The sequence below is a fragment of the Cebus imitator genome, unplaced genomic scaffold (genome assembly GCF_001604975.1).
Source record: "Cebus imitator isolate Cc_AM_T3 unplaced genomic scaffold, Cebus_imitator-1.0 Scaffold188, whole genome shotgun sequence".
NCBI classification, from domain to species: domain Eukaryota; kingdom Metazoa; phylum Chordata; class Mammalia; order Primates; family Cebidae; genus Cebus; species Cebus imitator.
The window spans coordinates 4,609,356-4,632,445 of NW_016107503.1; the positions used below are offsets into that span (position 1 = coordinate 4,609,356).

At 47.7% G+C, this 23,090-nt stretch overlaps 2 protein-coding genes across 8 annotated transcripts in view; both read right to left on the reverse strand.

Annotated features, from left to right (window-relative positions):
* TUFT1 (tuftelin 1) overlaps positions 1-12,247 on the reverse strand; it is a 42,894-nt gene extending 30,647 nt beyond the window's left edge. For all 6 annotated transcript variants that reach the window (XM_017546250.2, XM_017546248.2, XM_017546252.2 and 3 more), the window contains exon 1: positions 12,106-12,247. In XM_017546250.2, the coding sequence (XP_017401739.1) occupies positions 12,106-12,165 (60 nt within the window). In that variant the 5' untranslated portion in view covers positions 12,166-12,247. The remainder of the gene's footprint in view (positions 1-12,105) is intronic.
* A 1,279-nt stretch (positions 12,248-13,526) lies between these two features.
* CGN (cingulin) overlaps positions 13,527-23,090 on the reverse strand; it is a 30,672-nt gene continuing 21,108 nt past the window's right edge. For both annotated transcript variants that reach the window (XM_017546259.2, XM_017546257.2), the window contains exons 12-21: positions 22,698-22,904; positions 22,055-22,312; positions 19,708-19,878; positions 18,341-18,502; positions 17,326-17,415; positions 16,768-16,851; positions 16,553-16,671; positions 15,861-15,969; positions 15,312-15,475; positions 13,527-15,000 (exon numbers count right to left, since the gene is read on the reverse strand). In XM_017546259.2, the coding sequence (XP_017401748.1) occupies positions 14,859-15,000; positions 15,312-15,475; positions 15,861-15,969; positions 16,553-16,671; positions 16,768-16,851; positions 17,326-17,415; positions 18,341-18,502; positions 19,708-19,878; positions 22,055-22,312; positions 22,698-22,904 (1,506 nt within the window). In that variant the 3' untranslated portion in view covers positions 13,527-14,858. The remainder of the gene's footprint in view (positions 15,001-15,311; positions 15,476-15,860; positions 15,970-16,552; positions 16,672-16,767; positions 16,852-17,325; positions 17,416-18,340; positions 18,503-19,707; positions 19,879-22,054; positions 22,313-22,697; positions 22,905-23,090) is intronic.

Genomic DNA, 23,090 nt, shown 5'->3' on the forward strand with positions numbered 1-23,090 from the left:
GGAGGTTGCGGTGAGCCGAGATCGCGCCATTGCACTCCAGCCTGGGTAACATGAGTGAAACTCTGTCTCAAAAAAAAAAAAAAAAAAAAAAAAAATCTAAAACTCCTTATTACGGTATGAGAGTCCCCTTATGACCAGGACCATCACAGTCTATGCCACACAATGTTTTGACTCCCTCCAGCACCCCAGTGTACCCTGCACTGTAACTATCCCCAACTTTCTCCATCCAATCGTAGGAAGGCATCTAAATCCAAGTCTGTTTCTGCTAACGAGTTTTCCAGTGCGATATGTGCTCCCACCTCCCCAGAGGCTCGAATGTTGCTTTCTCCTCCCAGGGTATCCTCTCCCACCTTCCACCTTGCCTCCTTGGAGAATTCCTGCTCAGCCTTCAAGGCATCTCCCCTCTGAGGGTCCTATCCCAGCACTCCTCCCTCAGTCAGAGCACCTACTGCACCCTACATATCCTGCGCTCTAACACGGAGCCCATTCTTTTGGAACTATTCATTCCTCTCCCCCAGTAGAATCATAAGCTCCTTGAAGACATGGATAGCTGATTTAGCACAATATCTGGCCGAGAACAGGTTCTCAAAAAATATGTGTTGCATGAGTTCCAGGTGATATGTTCAGGGATATTCCCAATTCCCTTTGAGAAACCCGGCTCTTCAGTTTAGAGCAGTATGGAATACCGGAAAAAGCAGACACAGAAAAGTAGCAGAGGGAGGTCAAGGAAAAATTGAGCAAAGACTAAGAATGCAACTCTAAAAAGAAATATAAGTGGCTAATGGAACAGGAAAGATGCTCACCAGTAATGAGGAAAATGCAAATTTAAATGATAATGAGCTAGTTTGGGGGGATTTAATTACACTTACAGAAATATAAAGAGAAGACATGTAGAAGTATGTTCAAAGCGGCACTGCATGCAATGGCAAAACACCAGAAACAACCAAGATGTGCCACTGACAAGGAAATGAACTTTTAAATTATCTATTATTATTATTATTTTTTTTTTTTTTTGAGACAGGGTCTCACTGTGTCACCCTGGCTGGAGTGCAGTGGTATGATCACACCTCACTGCAGCCTTGACCTCCCCGGCTCAATTAATCCTCCCACCTCAGCTTCCTGAGCAGCTGGGACTACAGGCGTGCATCACCATGCCTAGCTAATTAGAAAATGAATGAATAAAACCTGGCAAATTAGTACAATGAACTACTATTCAGCTTTGAAAATAAATGAACTACGCAACATGCATTGACATGAATGTCAAAATAAATGTTAAGTAAAAAAGCAAGCTGGCGCCAGGTGCGTTGGCTCACACCTGTAATACCATCATTTTGAAAGGCCAAGGCAGGCAGATCACTGGAGGTCTGGAGTTTGAGACCAACCTGGTCAAACTGGTGAAACCCCATATCCACTAAAAATACAAAAATTAGCTGGGCATGTGGTGCATGCTTGGAATCCCAGCTATTTGGGAAGCTGAGGTGGGAGAATGGATTGAACCCAGAAGGCAGAGGCTGCAGGGACCCAAGATCCCGCTACTGCACTTCAGCCTGGGCAACAGAGTAAGATTCTGCCTCAAAAAAAAAAAAAAAAGAAAGCAATTTGGGTCAGGCACAGTGGCTCATGCCTATAATCCTAGCACTTTGGGGATGTCAAGGCGGATGGATCACCTGAGGTCAGGAGTTCAAGACCATCCTGGCCAACACAGTGAAACCCCATCTCGTCTCTACTAAAAATAGAAAACACTGGTCAGGTGTGGCAATGGTCCCCTGTAATCCCAGTTACTTGGGAGGCTGAGGCTGGAGAATCACTTGAACCCGGGAGGCAGAGACTGCAGTGAGCCAAAATCGTGCCACTGCACTCCAAACTAGGTGACAAAGTGAGACTCCATCTCAAACAAACTAACAAAAGAGCAAGTTGTAGAATATAAATATGTATACAGAGCTCAAAACATGCCAAACCAGGAAATATATCATTTGAGCCTATAGTAAATAGACACAAAATTCAAGACAGTGATCACTTCTGTGGAGGAAGCAGAGGGTTATGATCTGGAAGGGACTTCAGGGCTTCAAAAGTATTGGTAATGTTCTATTTCTTTCTTTTTTGGGGGGAGGGGATGGAGTTTTGCTGTCATTGCCCAGTCTGGGGTGCAATGGTGTGATCTCGGCTCACTGCAACCTCCGCCTCCTGGGTTTCAAGCGATTCTCATGCCTCGACCTCCCAAGTAGTTGGGATTACTGGCACCCACCACCACACGCAGCGAATTTTTTGTATTTTTAGTAGAGATGGGATTTCACCATGTTGGCCAAGCTGGTCTTGAACTCCTGACCTCAGGTGATCCACCTGTTTTGGGCTCCCAAAGTGCTGGGATTACAGGCATAGGCCACCGCGTCCAGCCTGGTAATGTTCTATTTCTTAAGGCGGGTGTTTGGTACACATGTGTTCATTTTATTGCCATGCTGTAAGACTTCTCATATATCCAGTCTTCTTTCCTGCTTTTCAGTAATTTTTTTCATGTAAATCCTGCAGAGATATCATTTTTAGATCAATAGAACGGCAAATATTAATACAATGGAATTTTGTATACAACAGTGAAAAAGAATGAACTATACTGTACATGCAATATCAGCAAATCTCACAAAAATGCTAAGCAATAATATCTAGTATTATCAGGGATCAGTGAGAATGAGAGAAAAAGACTAATTTCATACTTTGTTGAGGAGAATGTAAATTTATAAAGGAATTTTGGGAAGTTAATTTGGCGACATTAATAAGAAGGGTTTGCATATTTCATAAATCCTTTGACCCAGTAAATTCACTTTTAAGACTATGAACTATGAAAATCCATGCACATTTGCTCAAAGGTATGCATGAAAACCTAACTGCAATACTATTTACAATAGTTAAAAACTGGAAACAATATAAATATTCTCTAGTATGTAAAGAGGTGAATAAAGCAACATATGGATGGTAACATCCATAACATGAAATATTACACTGTTGATAAACATCTATGCAGGAGTAAAAAACATCTCCAAGATACAGTAAGTGAAAAAAAAAGCAAATCAGACATGAATTCCTAAAACAGGACTTCTCAGTTTTATACAGATAGATAGCTTTTTTTTGGAGACAAGAGTCCCACTCTTTCTCCTAGACTGGAATGCAGTGGCACGATCTCAGCTCCCGGGCTCAATGATTCTCCTGCCTCAGTCTCCCAAGTAGCTGGGATTACAGGCATCTGCCACCATGCCCAGCTAATTTTTGTATTTTCAGTAGAGACAGAGTTTCACCATGTTGGCCAGGCCGGTCCCAAACTCTTGACTTCAAGTGATCTGTCTGCCTCAGCCTCCCAAAGCGCTGGGATGACAGGAGTGAGCCAAGTGCCCAGCCATATAAATAGTATTGCTAATTGCCAAATCCTATGCATAGCAATGACTATGTTGAGCATTGCTGAGCCCTGTTCTTAGTGCTTTACATGTAGTACTAACTTATTTCATCCTCACAACAACACTAAATAGTAGGTGTTATAATCAACATCCCCATTTTATAGATGAGAAAACTGAGGCACAGAAGTATCTTGTCCAAGGTCACAGAACTAGTAAGGGGCAGGGGCAGAATTCAAACCCAAGCCTTGTGGCTCCAGTCTGTGCTCCTAACTACCACGTAGGTGTGTGAAGGACTTTTGTTCCAAATACTTCTAATGTTTTAAACTTCAGCCACAAAAATGTATTTGTGTGACACTCCTATAATAAAACATATAAATAAAGAGAAGGAAAGAAAACATACTAAGTTTGCCCAGGCACAGTGGCTCACACCTGTAATCCCAGCACTTTGGGAGGCCCAGGCGGGCAGATCTCCTGAATCCAGGAGTTTGGGACCAGCCTGGGCAACCTAATGAGACCCTGTCTCTACAAAAAGTACAAAAACTAGCCTGGCATGGTGGTCCACACCTGTAGTCCCAGCTACTAGAGAAGCTGAGGTGAGAAGATCACTTAAGCCTGCAAGGTGAAGGCGGCAGTGAGCCAAGACTGGGCCAATGTACTCCAACCTAGACGACAGAGTGATACTCTGTCTCAAAACAAACAAACAAAGTACTAAATTTAAGGTCACAGGCAGGATGTCTGAGTCCTGACTGATGACCATTAATCCTTGAGCAAATGACTTAATCTCTCTGGGCCTCAGTTTTCTGTCTATAAAATGGGGGTGATAGCATCGACCCCACCGACATCTTAGGAAGGGCAGGTAGATGTGGGAGAATGATGTAAAAGTGATTTGCAAATCATCAATTCTCTTCACAAGGGTGAAGCCTTTCCCAAGTAGCTCTGGAAAGTCTGCAAGAGAAGAGGGTGGATGAAGTAAATTGTCTAATGGAGCTGATGAAAAACTTAGGGCTCTCTCTGGCACCTCATCCTCTAGAACCAGAGAATGCATTTTAGTCAACAAGGCCACAGACCTCAGCCTGCCCCCCAACCCGGAGTCAAGGAGTAAATCCTGGGGCTCCTCTCTGCTTGGTGCACTTGGTTGGTTTCTGGAGCAGGCTCCAGGGAGCTTTAGAAACACCCCAAATATATCTTAGTGGAGGGGCCCCACTGGGAACTCTAAAAGGCAAGATGGGAAGTGGAGCCTTCTCTAGGGAAAAAGGAACAGTGCTAATCACAAGGTAAGCAGCCTTTAACCTCATAAACACTTTTGGGAGAAGCCCAGCTACCTCCAAATTACAGGCAGCCTCACCACTCAGTTCAAACAAATCTCCGGCTGTGACTCACTCCTCAAAGCAGGGAGGGGTAAACACATAGCTGAGGGGTTAGAGATCAAGACGCCACAGCAGAGATCGGGAGATAAACAGGGAGGCCCCAGGGAGATAAAGAAAGAGGTGCAGAGCTCTCACACCACAGGCTCATGTGAACAGGGAAAGGCCTGCAACTCCCTAGCTCTCCACTCCCCAGGTTTGACAGGGGTCACTGGGACTGGGCGAGAGCCAAGTCTAAGAGGAAGTAAAGGAAGTGGAGATTGCCCTGGAGCTGGAAACCAGCAGTCTGAACTCATCTTCACCCTGTATCCCACTCTTCCCTCACTTTGTCCCTCAATCCCATCCACTGTCCCACCCCAAGTGTACACGGTCACCTCAGTTTCCCCACTGAAAAATGGGAACAGCCAGCCCCTTATAACAATGGCTCCCACATGATGAGGATGAAGAAAGCCCCATCAAGTCAACAAAGAGAGCCGCATGGGAAGGGTGGGTACCTACCCTCTCTTTGAATGAGGCTCGCACCTGACTCAGCTCATCAGTCTCAGGTACGTGGTCCTGCCTTCTGCAGCGCTGCCTAGGCCAGAGATGGCCCTTGTGGAGTATGACACGAAGAATCACTCCCTTTCCTCCCCAGATTAGCAAACAAAACAGGTGTTTGCTTTTTATGTGGCTGCCTACCCAGAGGCATGGGCTGGACAAGCTCTAAGCAGAGGGCCGAGCGGGGTTACTGTAAGGTGAAATGAGAAAAATGGTTTGGGCGGCACCCTACATGGGACAGCCTTTCTCATTACTTGGAGCCCTAACAAAGGAAAACACTGGGGCCTCGCAGTGACAGTGTGTCCGTAGAGGGAAGTGAGCTCCTGAACCCCAAAGCTGAAGGAGACACCCTCCTGCTGAGCCAGTCTCTCTCCAGGACACCTGCCTAGAGACTGGCAAACCTGGAATGAAAGGGCAAGTTCCTCAGTGCCCCCTCCACAGCAAAGGGAATGTCTCTGCCCTCTCCAGTCTCTGACTACCTGCTTGGTGATTTTTGCTTTTGTGCCCCCAGACCCAACCATGTCCCTTTTCTTCCTTCATTGACTTGTCCCCATCCTACCTTAAATTCTCTCTTCTTCCTGCCTCTGCTGGCTAGGCTTTAATCTGGGCCACCAGCCTTCCTGGTACATACCTACTTCCCCAACTGAACCTTCCCAACCCCTAGAAAACAAAGGTATTTCACAAGACTCTTCACCCAAAGAGGCACGCACCATAATTACTAGCAGGTAACGAAGCTCATCCCACCTCTCTGAGCACACGTGTCCGGAACTGAAACCATCTGGGTGCACGCCCCCCTCCACCCTGGAGAACTATGGGCAAATGTGGGCACCAAATGCCTGATGATGAGGTAACTCTCCTCACTCAGATCCTCCCCTTGATCCTTCCTTCTCTGGCAAAGCCCAGCATTCCTCAAATTCCTGGCAGGCTTGGTGACATCAGCTGCAGTGCTCCTGAAAGTAAAAACTTGGCAGTAAATGGGAAAGACAGGATGGTGTGAGGAGAAATTTATGGGCTGAGATTAGGACAAGCCTCATGAGTAGAAGGAACAGGCAGCCACCAAACTTGAAAGGCTTCTCTGCCCAGCAGGTTCCCCCATACTTAGATGTCACAGAACTAGGACTTCCACCGTTTTAGAATGCATTCATTCCTTTGGAGTAATCAGCAATGGCTCCAGATGAATCCCCTTTTAAAATGCAAATATTCTGACCGAGCAATTCCACTCCTAGGTATTCCTCTCCAAGAGAAATGAAAATATATTTCCACACAAAAACTGGTACACCAAAGTTCATAGCAGCATTATACATAATATTCAAAAAGTAGAACAACCCAAATGCCCACCAACATTTACCTATGATGAACACAGCTATAATATATCCCTATAATGGAATATGATTCAGCCATAGAAAGGAATGAGGGACCGGGCACGGTGGCTCACGCCTGTAATCCCAGCACTTTGGGAGGTCGAGGCCGGTGGATCATGAGGTCAAGAGATCGAGACCATCCTGGTCAACATGGTGAAACCCCGTCTCTACTAAAAATACAAAAAATTAGCTGGGCATGGCGGCGCGTGCCTGTAATCCCAGCTACTCAGGAGGCTGAGGCAGGAGAATTGCCTGAACCCGGGAGGCGGAGGTTGCGGTGAGCCGAGATCGCGCCATTGCACTCCAGCCTGGGTAACAAGAGCAAAACTCCGTCTCAAAAAAAAAAAAAAAAAAAAGAAAGGAATGAGGTACTGATTCACATGACAACATGGAGGAACCCTGAAAACATCATTCTAATAAAAGAAGCCAGTCACAAAGGATCATATACTGATGATTACATTTATGCAAAATATCCAGAACAGGTGAATCCATAGAGAAGGGAAGTAGACTGGTGGCTGCCTAGGTCTGGGGGAGATTGGGGGGAAACGGGGATGGACTGCTAAGGGGTCAGGATTATAAGGTAATGAAAACGTTCTAAAACTGATTTATTGATGATTGCACAACTCTGTGAATATACTAAAAGCCACTGAATTGTATACTTTAAATGGGGCATATGAATTATATCTCAATAAAGCTGTTTATTAAAAAATTATATGAAGTTCATGGTAAGGCTTCAATAAATCACAGTTCTAGTTTAAAAAAATAAAAAAGAGTGAGGCTCTGGAAAGACTTGGTATTAAACTACATCAGTCTCTGAAGTCCCAAGGGAACATCACCTATTCCATGGCAAAGACAAGTGTTCAGATTGCAGCTGATATAAAAATTCCGAGTCCATCCAGTTGTTGTGAGAGAACCTCTCTGGCCAAGACAAATCCCTCTGGCCCCCCGCCTTGACAAAAAAAAGGAGAAAGAAAAAGGATGAAAAAAATGCAAATATTCTAAGGAAAGATAACACTGAAAGATTACTTAAAGAACGCAGAGCAGCAGGGGACACTAGCTGCCTTGGTCATGAAGTCTGAAAAAGAAGAGGAAAGACACCCAGAGAAAGATGCCAAGATCTGAACCCTGACCTATCACCTGTGAAGGGTGGGAATATAGATTTTCCTATAATTCCCAAAACAGAGGTCAATAGATGTCTAAAACTGATACATCCAGAAAAATCACTGTAAGCATATTATTTAAGAACATGGAGGTAAACACAAGACAAAAGAGCTAAAAGAGTAGAGATTGTTTACTTTCATGGAGCAGAACTTGGAGGAGGGGACTGCTATTTTCTTTTAAAAGCCTTCTGATATTATTAGATCTTCTTAAAATCATACACATATATTCCTTTGATAAAAAGTGATTTAAGAGACCAGGCATGGTGACTCATGCTTGTAATCCCTGCACTTTAGGAGGCCGAGGTGGGCAGATCATTTGAGATCAGGAGTTTGAGACCAGCCCGGCCAACATGATGAAACCCTATCTCTTCTAAAAATACAAAAATTAGCTGGGCATGGTGGCCCATGTCTGTAATCCCAGCTACTCAGGAGCTGAGGCAGAAGGATAGCTTGAACAGGGGAGAGGGAGGTTGCAGTGAGCCAAATGCACCACTGCACTCCAGCCTGGGTGACAGAGTGAGACCCCATCTCAAAAAAAAAAAAAAAAAAAAATGTGATTTAAGGTCAGGTGCAGTGGTGCACACCTGTAATCCCAGCACTTTGGGAGGCCGAGGCAGAAAGATTACTTGAAACCAAAAGTTCAAGACTAGCCTGGGCAACATAGTGAGACCCCATATCTATAAAAAATGAAAAATTAGCTGGGCATGTTAGAGTATGCCTGCAGTCCTAGCTACTTGGGAGGCTGAAATGGAAGGATCCCTTGGAGTTCAAGGCTGCAGTGAGCTATAATCACACCACTGCACTCCAGCCTGGGCAACAGAGTGAGACCCTATTAAAAAAAAGTGATTTAAGAAGGATGGAAAGAAGGAAGGAAGGAAGACAGGGAAGGAAGGAAATAAAATCAGAGATCATCCATGGTAAAGTCTAATGGCATGGACATCTATTCTTTTGCCACACAGCTTCCATTCCCCTCCACTGATAACAACACTTCAGTCTTTGGAGAATCTCTTTCCATCACTGTAATCTGGGGGTGCTATCAATCAAGGAACCCTGCCCTGCTCTGGACAATTGGGGGGCCAAGAGACGATGGTACTCTCTCCCTGGAATCCTGAGCAGAATGGTGAAAGGACCTAAAACAGCTGGAACCAATTCACCAATAGTAGTAAGCCTCCAGCTTCCACTTACTCAGGTCCCAGGACATCCTTGTTTAGGACTTTCTAAGCTTTCCCTTAAATTCTGTGAACTGCTCCATTTCCTTCTAATAATGTCCTCATCTGCTTAACTTAGCAGGAGTCATTCTCTGTTGTTTACAACCAAACGAAGTTAATGGAAATATCTAATAAAAAGGAGTTTGGTGTTTATTTTTTCTTTTATTTGCCAATATAACTTACCACAGTGGCTTGCAAAGCTTTTCGATCTCAAAAACATATTTCACATCACGATCCAGTAAACTAACACACACATACATAACACACACACACACACACACACATATATATAACTGAAATAAAATCTCTACCAAAAATGTCTATCCTTACTAACACTCTAAGAGTGTTAATTCTATTTCTTTTTTAATGCTGGTCTGACCTAAGTTGATCTCAGATCCACTAGCGGTTATGGTCTGCAGTTTTGGAAAACACTGGCTCCTTGTACCTGCTGTATCTGCCTCCAACAATAAAAAATCCCAGAGAGTGTATTAGCTCTATGTCCATGTCCATATGTCATACACTGAGGCACGCAGCCCGGCTAGCGGGGAAACACAAACAGAGTCCCAGGGCCCACACTCCCATGAGGATACTCCAATCGGTTCAACTGTCTACACTCTGACTCTGGAAAAAAATTTGATCATTTATTTATTTAATCACTTTGCACACTCATTGAGCACCCATTCAGTGGTGTGAATATATGACAGATTCCTGGAGAGTGTCCAGAGCTGTACATTCTATCTGCAAGTTGGCTCAGAGAAGAGGAATCCAGGACAAGGCCTGTGTCCTGACTGTTTACCACCTCCTCCCCTCCCTTAAGGGCCCAGGGATGTCTCCAAGATCAGATCTGGACAATGATTACTTCATTCCCAGCTTTGGAGTAAAATAAGTCTCAAGTTCAGCCTAGAAAAAAAGGAATAAAAGGGAATTTCTGTCTCTCCCTTGCTCTAAAGGTGTCTGGTTAGCTTCAAACTAACCTATGGCTAGAGACCATCTGAATTCCTTGTCCACTATTTTCTCCTAATGATTTTTTCCCCTCCACCAGACAAGCAGCAAAAACATCAAGAAATAGTATAAGGGGCCTGATGTAGTGGCTCATGCCTGTAATCCCAAGCCTTTGGGAGGTCAAGGTGGGCAGACTGCTTGAGCCCAGGAGTTTGAGACTAGCCTGGGTAACACGGTGAAACCCCATGTCTACCAGGAGGTGGAGGTTGCAGTGAGCTGAGACTGTGCCACTGCACTCCAGCCTGAGCGACAGAGCAAGTCCCTGTCTCCAAAAAGAGAAAAAAAAAGAAAAAAAAAAAAAAAAAAAAAAAAAAAAAAAAAAAAAAAGAAAAAAAAAAAAAAAAAAAAAAAAAAAAAAAAAAAAAAGAAAGAAACAGTAGAGATTAACTTTTCATTAATACTGCCAATGCCTTGGTCTTAAACTTATCACTTTTCTATAGGAAGCAAAGAGCAGCCCAAACATCCCTCTCTTTTATCTCATACCCTTTCCCTCAACTATTCCAAAAGTGTGAGCAAGGGCATGGAGGAGAAGCTACTGGTGGTGTGCACCGGAAGTCCAAGCTACTCAGGAGGCTGAGGCAGGAGGATTGCTTGAAGCCAGGAGTTCAAGGCTGTGCTGTGCTATGACCGCACCCTCGAAGAGCCACTGTACTCCAGCTTTGGCAACATCGGAAGATTCTTTTCACTTAAAAACAAAGAGCATGGAGTAGGGCTTGCAGCTGACACAAAATGATTGGATTTCTTCCACCTCTTCAGAGTCTCACAGCTGGGGATGTGGCAGGCTAGAGAAGAGTGGGGTTTGGGCAACTGGGGTTGGCCAATAGCAACATCTGTATTGTACTGTGACAAAAACACTCATAGCCCGGGCAGAAACGGAGTGGGGACTGGGAACAGAACTAAATGACCATCTGTATTCTAAACTTGAAAGGAGTACCTATTCTACAAATATTGCTTGAAGAACAGCCATAATCTAGCTTCAGTTGGGATATCTCTACCTCAAGGGCAGGTTGAGGCAAGCAGAGGGTAAGGGAATCAGATGGGGAAGGGGGGGGTGATACACAAACTCTCCATCACCTTGATTTTCATTTCACTCTCTCACAATAGCTTGGAAATTGATGTAAAAGTACACACCTAATCTGGGTTAAGTTCCCCAATACAGCCTAGAAACGCTTGGCCACAAATTACCCTCCTCAGCCTCTGGAGAGGAAAAACCATATGGTCAAGCTAGAGTGGGGAGAACAGGGACTGGGGAGCCAGAGAAAGAGTAGAGCGAGGTAGACCAGCCTGTACTGGACAACGCCTCCTATCTCCTCAACCCTCTCCCCGTCCCAAAGCCCACCCTTGGGTCACTTCTCTCCCCTTCTCAGCCTGGGTTCTGCATCTCCTTCCTCCACCATCCCCGGGCCTGGCGGCTGGGGACGGAAGCAAAACCGACACACCGTCCCAGGAAGCTACTGATAGGCCGATAGGGGGAGGAAAACAGAACTACAAGCGGGAAGACGGAGAAATCCAAGACGAGAGGTGACCCCCGGGCGGGAAAGCCCTATCCCTTTTAGCGAAAGGTAGAGGCCCTGGACAATCTCGTTATAGCCCGAGTCGTACCGTCCCCCTACTTGCCCCCGACCCTGCCCTGGAATTGACTCTACCCTTTTTCTTGTTACTGATCATCCAAAGCACCATGATGAAATTCTTTGAAGGGCCTCTGAGGTCACCAGGACCCGCGACCCACTGGAAAGCCTAAGCCTCCTCGGCGGGACACAATGTCCAAAAGCGCTCAGGGGCCCAGTCTGGCTGCCCACGGGTTGCCGGAGCAAGCACGGACTCGCCGGCGCCGAGTCCCAGCCAGGAGTCGCAGTGTCCTACTAAAGGGCAGGGACGCCCCGAGCTCTGGAGCCTCAAAGGAGTCTTCACCCCGCGACTCCTACTGCCCATCGCAGGCAGCAAAATAAAAAGAGAGAAGCGCCGCGCAGGGCTGACTGCGCGAGCCGGGCACCAGTTGTGGTCAGCGAACTCGGCGCGGGGCACGGGAGCAGCGGGCTTAGAAACCGGGAATACAAAACGGGGAAGACGGCGAGGGCGCTTTTTCTTACCGCGGCCTGGTCCTCTGGGTGCAAGTCCACCAGGGTACACCAGTTCCGCGTCCCGTTCATCTTCCCGCGGGGGTCGCAGCACACACACCACCTCTTCACCCGGCGGTCCAGCTCCAACTAGGCGGGCGCGCGCGGAACCGCCCCCTTGTATAGGCTCGCTAGGGGCGGGGCTGAATATAGGCCACGCCCCCAGCCCGTGGTTTCGCCGAGAACGCGCGATAAGCGAGGTGGGTGGGGCCAAGGGGTTTGAGACTTGCCTTATCGGGGCTCGGACAGATTTACACAAAGGTAGGGTTTGGGAGGGACATGGGGCTGCTTTAACTGAACAGCTGTATTCAGCGTATGCGGTTGCAGCTCAATAGACGTCCCTAATCTTCTCTCCTTCCATCTCTCCAGGATCAGTGTTGGTCAGAGGGAATCACCCTGCCTGCTCCTAGAGGATAAGAATTTGGAAGCTGCAAACGCTTCCTTCCATACATGTTCTTCTCCCTATACGTAAGCCAGTCTGTAGGCTTTGTAGAGCTGAGTAAACCTTTGCTCCACCGCAGAAAGGCAGGCACCAAGGGCCAGCTCACTCAGACTGGCCTAAGCCAGTCTGGCAGGTGCACTTCTTTGGCGAGAGGCCCAGGGAGGCCCAGTCGAAGCCAGCTAGGCTCTGGGTGGGGCTTGTTTTGCAGAAGCTCTTATACTGATGCTGCCCTTATATGGTTGGGAGAGGCGGGACACATTGCCTTAAAAGGAATTTGTGTTCGTGAGAAAGGATGAGCCTTGACTTCTCCGGTTGCATTTGCTCCCCAGTCCTAGGCTGGGATCTTGAAGGCCTAGAAGAGAGGGTTGGCCAAGCAGGACCCTGGAGCCTCCTCCCTGCCCAGCTGCTCTTGGCAAATGGCTGCTCCACTTGTCTGTGGCTCACACAGACAGCAAACAGAAAACTTCAGGAGGAGGTCTGACCGACTCCTGAGTGGCTAGTACCCCTATACCTGGCAATAGGCTCTAGTGAAGGGCCAGCTCCTTCTTCAAGGCAACACTAGGGCAGGAACAGCAGAAATGTCCCTACTTCTCAGGTAGGGACTGGGTCCTATGCCAGTTAGGAATGAATGAGGATTTTTGTATCTGGGAAGTCAATGCTGGGGTTATCCCTACGATCCAAGAGAATAAAACCCAGTTCTGGTCTGTTACACTCTAATTCTGAAAAAGGCATTTACTGGCCTTGCTATTCCCAGAAGGTTGTTCAGGAGAGAATGGGACTGCTATAAACATCTCCAGGTTTCCAAGGTCCCATCTGCTGTGTTGTAAAGGGCCTCTGAAATGTAAGTGAAGAAAACTCTAGCTTTGGCCCCTAAGCCATACGGTTAATATGACTTCATAAAACCTAGACCTCCAAATAAGCCAGGAAAAAGAATGAGAAGACAAACCAAGGATTTCAATATAAATGTATAATTTTAATATTTAATTTAAAATAAAACCAAGGCTGAATTGGATTGGGAAAGGATGTCTGATTTGCAGAAGAATACAGGAATTTTTTTTAATCGTGACATTACAAGTCATTTGTGAAAAGAGCCTTCCTCCTCCCATCAGCTCCCTACAGAACCTGCTTAGGAAATATGAGAGGTGAATCATTCCCCTTACCTCTTCCCTACCAGGACATTGCTCTCCCTAAAATCCAAAGGAGAAATAAATGTCTTCTGTTGCCTCTTCCCATTTTTACCGTCAGTTTCTAACCCCTTGCAAAGCCCTGAATCAAGGCCAAGTACCTCAGAAAATGAGGGTCCCTTGGTTCTTTTATTGAAGTTGGGCACATCTGGTCAGAGAAGCCCTAAGTCACAGGGACTGAGACCTTTACCTTTGGAACTTGTACAGACAGTTGTCAGGGCTCCCAGGTGCAACCACCTTATAACCATATCCACAGTTACAGAGGAGAGAGAGAGGAAAGATGGAAACCCTGAGCAGCACCAGACCCCCGCCACTTTATCATGGTCCTACCAAAGTCCCTCTCCGAGGGGCTCATCGGCAGAAAAACCAACAGCTCTCTCAATCCATCACTGGGGCAGCAGGGAAGGCTGAGGGCCCTGGCTGGGGAAAAGCTGGTCTTTGGAGAGGTATGAATGTGCAGATATAAAAGGCAAGAAGAGCATCCTTATCTCCTTACCCTGGCTAAGGCACTGAGAGGAAAAATGCAAGGAAGAATGGCGAAGAGGGGAAGGGAAGAAGACAAAAATATAGGAACAGGAGGGGCAGGGGGACTACCACATGAGCCCCATACTTGTGCAAAGAAATGGGCGGAGCCACGCCTGCGTGTCCATCACCCATAACATTCCCCTCACCCTGCTTCAGAGTGGAAGGAAAATGAGTTGCAGGAATCCAGGGAGCACAAGAGCATAGGATATTTCCCTGAGCCTTAGGGTTATGGGCTAAAGAATAAAGCTTTCTATACATGGCAATTTCTATCCCTTCCTGTCATGCTCAGTCCCCATCAGCCTAATGCTGACCATCCTTCCAGTTATGAGAGAGATGAGGGAGGTGTCAGCACTTGGAAAGGGCTCAGTTGGCTTGAAATATCCACTCCTCCAGTGGAAAGTCCATCCATCACCTTATTGCTGATGTCTTTTATCACCATCACTCAGACCCCTCCCTGTCTTAGGTCTGAATAACTGGGTCACCCACAGGAATGCAGAATCCAGGGTGAGCAGAGCAGAGCAGCACTGGCTGGGATAGGCCTTGAGCCTGGTTTCTGGGCCCCTGAGGACCACGAGCTAACAAGAGCTGGTCTGTAGGTTGCTCTCCGTAAGCAGCGATGCAATGGATGAGGGATCGTAGACACTGTCAAATTCCTCATCTGAGCTCAGCCCTTCGTGTTTGAGAGTTGACTCAGCAGCTGAGCGGGAAGCTTTACGCCTGACTCAGAGAGAATAATACTGGTTAGGGAGGGGAAGTAGAAATATTGAGACAGCCACCCTTTTTGTGCTAAAGAAACCCCAATTCTTCTAAGGCCTAAAGTTACAAGATCCCCAACTAATCAGATTTAGGGAAATGAGGTATAGGATGATGGCTGAGATACTAACAAGTAAATATACTGGCTTCCAACCAGAAATAAGTGACTGCACAGTCCCATCTTAGACATTCTCCTCCTTATCCAGCTCAGGAGAGACCATTCCCCCTCTGATCTACTGTCCCTATGGAGCAAGGGGCAAAAGGGCAGCCCATACCAGGAGTCCTTCTCCAGAGACTTGATCCGAGCCTGGAGCTGTTCATTGACCTCATGCTGCTCCTCCAGCTCACGCTGGGCCTTCTTCCTCAGGCCGTCCAGTCGCTCGATTTCCTCTTCTGCTTCATCCACCTGACGCTTCAAAGCCTTCACCCTCAGGCTTAGCTGGGCAGGATACCAAGTCCCGACATTGGAACAGCATCTACTACCATGGCCTCGGACCCTCCCCTGTAACTATCTTGACTAGGGATAATTGCCCCTGGAAAAATGTGGCCACAGGCAAGTTCCTTAGCCTCACAGAGTTGTCTTAGGGATTAAATGTATTAACATATGTGTCATACTTACAGAACCTAGCACATCATAAGCTCACAATAGATAAGCTCACAATGACTGCTCTAGTCTAGTCCTTTCAATCTAATCTCTGTCCTTACACAAGGAAAGTCTAAGTTTAGAAGACCTATGGGGACAATGGCCTCCCTTGGCTTTCAGGAAAACATACAATACTATACTTGCCCCACTGTTGCTTGGCCCCAGGGTGCCATGTCCTTACCTGGTCTTTCTGGTCATTGACATGCTGCCGCTCGTCTTCAATCTGGATGGACAGCTCTTTAACTTTCCGCTCCAGTTTTCTGTTGGTAGACTGCAGAACTGTCTTCTCCCTAAGATGAGGCAGAAGAATGTCTATGAGTGTCCCTATTTCTTTTTTGTTTTTTACGGAGTCGAGCTCTGTCTGCAACCTCCACCTCCTGGGTCCAAGCAATTCTCCTGCCTCAGCCTCCTGAGTAGCTGGGATTATAGGTGCCCGCCACCACGCCTAGCTAACTTTTGTATTTTCAGTAGAAACGGGGTTTCACTGTATTGGCCAGGCTAGTCTTAAACTCCTGACCTCAAGATCCACCCACCTCCACATCCCAAAGTGCTGGGATTACAAGCGTAAGCCACCACACCCGGCCAAGAGTCCCCATTTCTAAGGGAATCCTAACTCGGCCCCGTACTGCCCCCAGGACTTCTCTTAGTCATGAGCCCACCATTAGACTGGGCAGGATCTAGGGCAGATTCAAAGAACAAGGGAGAGTGAGGGCATTCACATTTCAGAATATCTGCAACTCTCTTTGCTCTCTATCAGGAGAAAAGGTTCCTGAACATCAGGCCAGGTTGGCCATATCTGAGGTAGAGGATGGAAGGAGCTGCAGAGGAGAAAAGCCGGCAGGGAGGGAGGGAGGGAGGACAGCCTTATGTCACCTCTCTTCAGCCTGCAGCCGCTCCTGCAACAACTGATTCTGAGACTCAAGCTGAGAGAGGCTGGCACTGGGTTTCTGGAAGCCTTCTGAGCTGGCCAACCGGGTCTTCAGGTCCTTGTTCTGAGAGGGACAGGAAGCCTCCACAGTCAATACTTCACTGGCCATTTTACCCACCTCCTGGGGTCCATCCCTGAGACTCCTCCCTTCCCCCCTCACCTGTCTCTCCAAGGAGATTTTGTCACACTCTAGGTCCTGCCGAGCAGACCTCTCCTGCATGAGCTCTGTCCTCAGCTGATCCACCTAGTGGGGAGGGGTGAGAGGACCAGACTTGGAGAGGGCTAAGGATGCACTAGCAAGCTGAACCAAGTGAGGCTGAGTCACGGGAAGATGGTCTCTGAACCCTGAATCCAGAAATTCCCAGGCAACTAAAAAATCACAGCCTGTTCAAACGGGAGGAGCCAGAGAATGTAAACAGGGGTTCCTTCATCCCACCAGGAACTAGTATCCCTTGTGAACTAACGGAGCCCCAATTCAGGTCAGAGAGCAGCCCAGGCCACGAGGATCCCTTCCTCCACGCAAATTATTGGCTTCTTTCCACCCAAGGAAACTGGCCAGCCTTTCCCGAACCAGGCAAGACCCTGAATTACAGTAAACCCAGCCATGCACAGATTCGGCAGGCAGAACCCTCCAGATGATGAAAGATGGGATGGTACAGTTGTTTTTGAGGGAACCAAGAGGTGATATAGTATAGAGATGGGGCGTGAGGGGGGCTACCTGGTCCCGGCCACGATTCACCCGGTCTGTTAGCAGCTCCACAGTGTTCTTCTCCTCATCTAACTCTGCTTCCAGCCGTGAGACTTTTTCCTATAACAGAAGAACAGGTTAATTCTGTCCCAAATGCTGGACACCAGAATGCCAAACTCAGACCAGGAGCCTCTCCAACGCCAGCCTTCACAGACTTCTCTCTTGCACATCCCAGGAACCTTTAGGTACTTGTCTGGGCCCAGAGCCACCATGGAGCCATGGCCCTCTGCTGACCAGGTGTGGCATCACGAGCAGGTTGGGACCGTGCTCTGGTCACAGCCCCATGACAGAAAGGCGAACCCCAGAATCCACTCTTCATTGGAAAACCTATGTCTCTAATGGGAAAACAGAGAGAAACCCAAGTACCTGGGCCAAGACTGAGATGAAGAGACTCAAGAAACTGAGGCACCGGACGCAGTAACCTGTAGAGGCTGAGTATGTACATGGGACCAGACTGCCCAGTCTGAAAATCAGATCTACCACTTCCCAGCAGTAGACCATGGACAAGTTCATCTCTCCGTGCCTCAGTTTCCTTCATCTTTAAAATGGAGAAAACAAGACTACCTACCCCACAGGGTTATTCTGAGGATTAACTAAGTCTTAAGTGCCTATCCCATAGCACCACATACGTTTGCTGCTGCTGTTATCATCAAATATAGCAAACTGAAGAACACTCTTCACTCTAAAGGGGAAAGCCACCGCTCAGCCCCAGCCAATTGTTGCCATGCAGATTCAGGACAAGACACTCAGTATGACCACATCTGCCAAATACAAAAGAAGCTAGAAATCCAAATTTTTAGGTGACATCTATACATTTCAAAACAACAGCAATTGATTCAAAGTTGTTTAAAATACGGCAGCCAAACAAAACCCATCAGCTGTGGGCTGCCGGTTTTGGCTGCTAGTACAGAAAGAGGCCTGGAAGTCCCACCTATGCCAGGATTTCAAAATCCGTTTCCACAGGTCACCCCCCCAGTGCCCTCACCTCGAGGCCCTTCAGCTGCCGGGCCCTGTCGTCCTGGGAGCGCTTCTTGTTCTCTGTCTCTTGCTCCAGCCCCTGCAGTCGCTGGGCCAGAAGCTCTTTGTCTAGCCGGGCTGTGTCTCGCTCAGCCTGGCATGCTTGCAGGGCCTGTCGCAGCCTCTGGATCTGGCCATGAGGGTAAAAATGCCACAGCTCAGTGTAGTAAGAAGGTAAGGGTTGAGGGGCAGGAGCAGTCCAGCCCAGTGCGGAGCAACATGTCCTCACTGTCACTCTTTAGAATTACCAGTAGCATGGTGACAATAAGAAGCAGACAGACTTTTTTTCTTTGAGACGGAGTTTCACTCTTGTTACCCAGGCTGGAGTGCAATGGCGCGATCTCGGCTCACCGCAACCTCCGCCTCCCGGGTTCAGGCAATTCTCCTGCCTCAACTTCCTGAGTAGCTGGGATTACTGGCACGCACCACCATGCCCAGCTGATTTTTTGTATTTTTAGTAGAGACGGGGTTTCACCATGTTGACCAGGATGGTCTCGATCTCTTGACCTCGTGATCCACCCACCTCGGCCTCCCAAAGTGCTGGGCTTACAGGCTTGAGCCACCACACCTGGCTGCAGACAGACTTTTCATGCATTTTCTTTCTTTCTTTATTTTTGAGACAGATTCTTGCTCTGTTGCCCAGGCTGGAGTGCAGTGGCATGATCTTAGCTCACTGCAACCTCCATCTCCTGGGTTCAAGTGATTCTCCTGCCTTAGCCTCCCAAGTAGCTGGGACTACAGGTGTGTGCCATCACACCCAGCTAATTTTTGTATTTTTTTTTCTTTAAAGTCGGGGTTTTACCATGTTGGTCAGGCTGGTCTTGAACTCCCGACCTCAGGTGATCCACCCGCCTTGGCCTCCAAAGTGCTTGGATTACAGGCATGAGCCACCACGCCTGACAATTTTTGTATTTTTAGTAGAGATGGGTTTTCACTATGTTGGCCAGGTTGGTCTAGAACTCTTAACCTCAGGTGATCCACCTGACTCAGCCTCCCAAAATGCTGAGATCACAGGCATGAGCCACCGCACTCGGCCTATTGTTTTTAAAGTCTACACAACTTAGAATCACCTGCGGAGTTTTAAAAATACTGATCCTAGATCCCATCCCCAGAGATGATGATTTAAGTAGTATGGGATACAGCTTGGGTTTTGGGATTTTTTTAAATCCCCCCAGGTGGCTCTAAGGTACAGCAAAATTTGAAAATCACTACTCTACAGACAATATATACCGTCACCCTGCAAGTCATTAGACCTAAACCTGGGCCTCAGGGACCCTTGGCCACAGGTTCAGTTAAAAGGCAAGGACCTTCAAACTAAGAATATTACGTTTCTACCTCATCCTGAAGCCGGTTCAGTCCCCCAGAGGTCTTCTCAGCCTCACTGGCCCAATCCTTGGCTTGGCGCTGGGCATCTGCCACCTCCCGCCGGGCCTTTTCCTTATAATCTTCCAGCTGGGCCTGGAGCTGCTGCAGGGCTTGCTTAGAGGCCTCCCCAACCTGCTCCAACTAAAACAAAGAGAAAAGGGTCTTCAGCACTGTACCTCTTTAATAAATGTCCCTCTGCAGGCCCAGACTCCCAAGACTCTCCCCCAAGAATCTCCTTCCTGACAAGGCAGCCCTCTCTTGCTCTTTCCTGGGCCTAGGTTCCCAGTATGGCTAATAGTTATATACAGATGTCTGGGTTCAAATCCTGGCTCTACCACTTACTAGTGATCAGACACAAGTTACTTATCTTCTCTGGGTCTCAGTTCCCCATCTGTGAAATGGGATAAGAATAGTAACTATATCACAAGGTGTTGTGAGAATTACGTTAGTTAATTATGTGAAGTTCTGTATTTACAACAGTGCCTGATACAAAATAAGCCTTAAATGACCATTTCAGCACAATTCAAGGTACCAATGATTATAACATGTACCACGAAGAAAAATCTGCCAATTGAACTATAACATACTGTAAGTTATAAGACCCAACTCCATTTCAGAAATGTAAAGTGTGCATTTTTCATTGACAAATGATAAAATGTACACTTTAGAATTGATATATAATGTGTTTGCTCTTGTTTTACAAAAAGATTAGGAGGAGAATCTTAGCAGCAAAAGCAATTTATTTCCTTTTCTTTTTTCTTTCTTTTCTCCTTCCCCTCACCCAAATTTAAAATTCACCAGGCACAAAGGCTCATGCCTATAATCCCAGCACTTAGGGAGGCCAAGGCAGCACTTAGGGAACCTGAGGTCGGGAGTTCGAGACCAGCCAGGCCAACGTGGAGAAACCCCATCTCTACTAAAAATACAAAATTAGCCGGGCATGGTGATGCATGCCTGTAATCGCAGCTACTGGGGAGGCTGAGGCAGGAGAATCGCTTAAACCTAGGAGGTGGAGGTTGCAGTGAGCCGAGATCGCAACATTGCACTCCAGTCTGGGCAACAAGAACACAACTCCATCTCAAAAAAAAATATATTCTACCGGTGTAGTTTTTTTTGTTTGTTTTTTGGGTTTTTTTAGACAGGGTCTTGCTGTAGTGCGGTGGGGCAATCACAGCTCACTGCAGCCTCAACCTCCTGGGCTCAAGCAATCCTTCTACTTCAGCCTTCCGAGTAGCTGGAATACAGATGTCTCGTTCAAATCCTGGCTCTACCACTAATTAGCAACCACAGGCAAGTTACTTATCTTCTCTAGGTCTCAATTAAAAAAGAGAAACTGAGGCACAAGCCATCACACCTAATTTTTTTTTTTTTTTGAGACAGATTCTCGCTCTGTTGCCCAGGCTGGAGTGCAGTGGCATGATCTCGGCTCACTGCAACCTCTGCTTCCCAGGTTCAAGTGATTCTCCTGCCTCAGCCTTCTGAGTAGCTGGGACTACAAACGTGCGCCACTATACCCAGCTAATTTTTGTATTTTTAGTAGAGATGGGGTTTCATCACGTTGGCTAGGATGGTCTTGATCTCCTGACCTTGTGATCCACCCACCTGGGCCTCCCAAAATGCTGGTATTATAGGCATGATCCATCGTGCCCGGTCCTTTTTTTTTTTTCTAAGTAGCAACGGAGCCTCAATATGTTGCACAAACTAGCCAATGAAGATTCCTGTATTTAGGTTTTGTAGACTCCTAAGGGAGAATCTCAGGAGATGCTCTCCAAGAATGAAGACCATAAAGAAATAGGATGTGAGGGAAAGGACAAAAACATGGTGGGGACATAGGAAGGATGCCCCTTCCAGAAGATTTGGTCTTGGTCTTCCCAAAACTGTTCTTGAGGAAAGCAAACATCCCACATTTTTTTTTCCTTGAGACAAAGTCTTGCTCTGTCACCCAGGCTAGAGTACAGGGGTGCGATCTCAGCTCACTGCAACCTCTGCCTTCCAGGCTCAAGTGATTCCCCTGCCTCAGCTTCCCAAGTAGCTGGGACTACAGGCACGAGCCACCACGCCCAGCTAATTTTTTTTTGTATTTTTAGTAGAAACAGGGTTCTGCTATGTTGGTCAGGCTGGTCTCAAACTCCTGACCTCAGGTGTCTGCCCACCTCAGCCTCCCAAAGTGCTGGAATTACAAGCGTGAGTCACTGCACCCAGCTGTAAACATCATATATTCTGACCAACCCCCCTTCTCACAACCTCCTGTCCCCTCAGGCCAGCTTCTGGATGAGCTGGGCCTCTTCCTAAAGGCCCAGAATACCCCATGCCCCACCTCCTTGTTCAGTCGGTCCACAGTCCTGTCCAGCAAACGCTTCTGCTCCTCCAGCTCAGCCTTGCTTCGCCTGAGCACCTCCCTCTGCTTCCCTTCCTCCTCCAGGGCCCGGTTCAGTGTCTGCTGCTCCTGCCCCAGGCGGGCCAGCCCCCGCTGAGCCTCCTCGAGGCGTGCCTCCAGTGCCCGCTTGGCTGCTGCCAGACTCCCCTCCTCCTCCTGGGATGCATTCAGGGCCTCCTCCAGCTGCTGTTTCTCTGCCTGAGAGGTAGGGAAGCAGGGTTGGACTGAGAGAAGGCAAAACTTGGGTTCAGTCGTTTGGAGGTAGGTAGCTGGGTAGGAGAAATGAGGTATTTATGAAAATGGTGCACAATGAAAACAGGTTCCTAGCAAAGAAATCAGGACACAGAGAGCAAGCCAAGGGCAGGAGGTAAGAGACAAAAATACCAGTGCAAAGACTGGAACATTGGTGCCAAAGTATACTCCAGGAAATAAACCCAAGGTTGACAGAGGGTTTGGGAAGGCAAAACAGATGCCCGCTAGGGCAAAATAAAACTGATGGCTGAGTATTTGGCGTAGGGGTATTGCACCAGGGCTGAGCAGAGAGGGCCGGCAGGAAGCCGACACTGTGGGCAGAGGCACTGACCTCCAGCCGCTGCAGCCTGTCCCGAAGTCGCGCCTCCACCGCTTCCCCACCATCCACCAGGCCTCGAGTCTCCTTCAGCTGCTGCTCCAAACCCAGGATGCGCCGGCGGAACTCGTCATTTTCCTCCTGGGTCTCCCGAAGCGTTGTCTCCACTGCGGCCCGCCGCTGCCCCAGCACTGCTGCCTCTGCCTCGGCCACCATCTTAGCCTAAGGACGGTTCCGGGGGTGGCAGCTCAGACCCCAGGGCTTGGGGAGAGAGGTGCTGCCACCAGCCAGACGCTTCCCTGAGATCCCATCCCTACAGAGATGCAATGGGTTTCACCAGGTACAGCAGCCTCCCCTGCCAAATCCTGGCTTCTTCTTTTTTTTTTTTTTTTTTTTGAGACGGAGTTT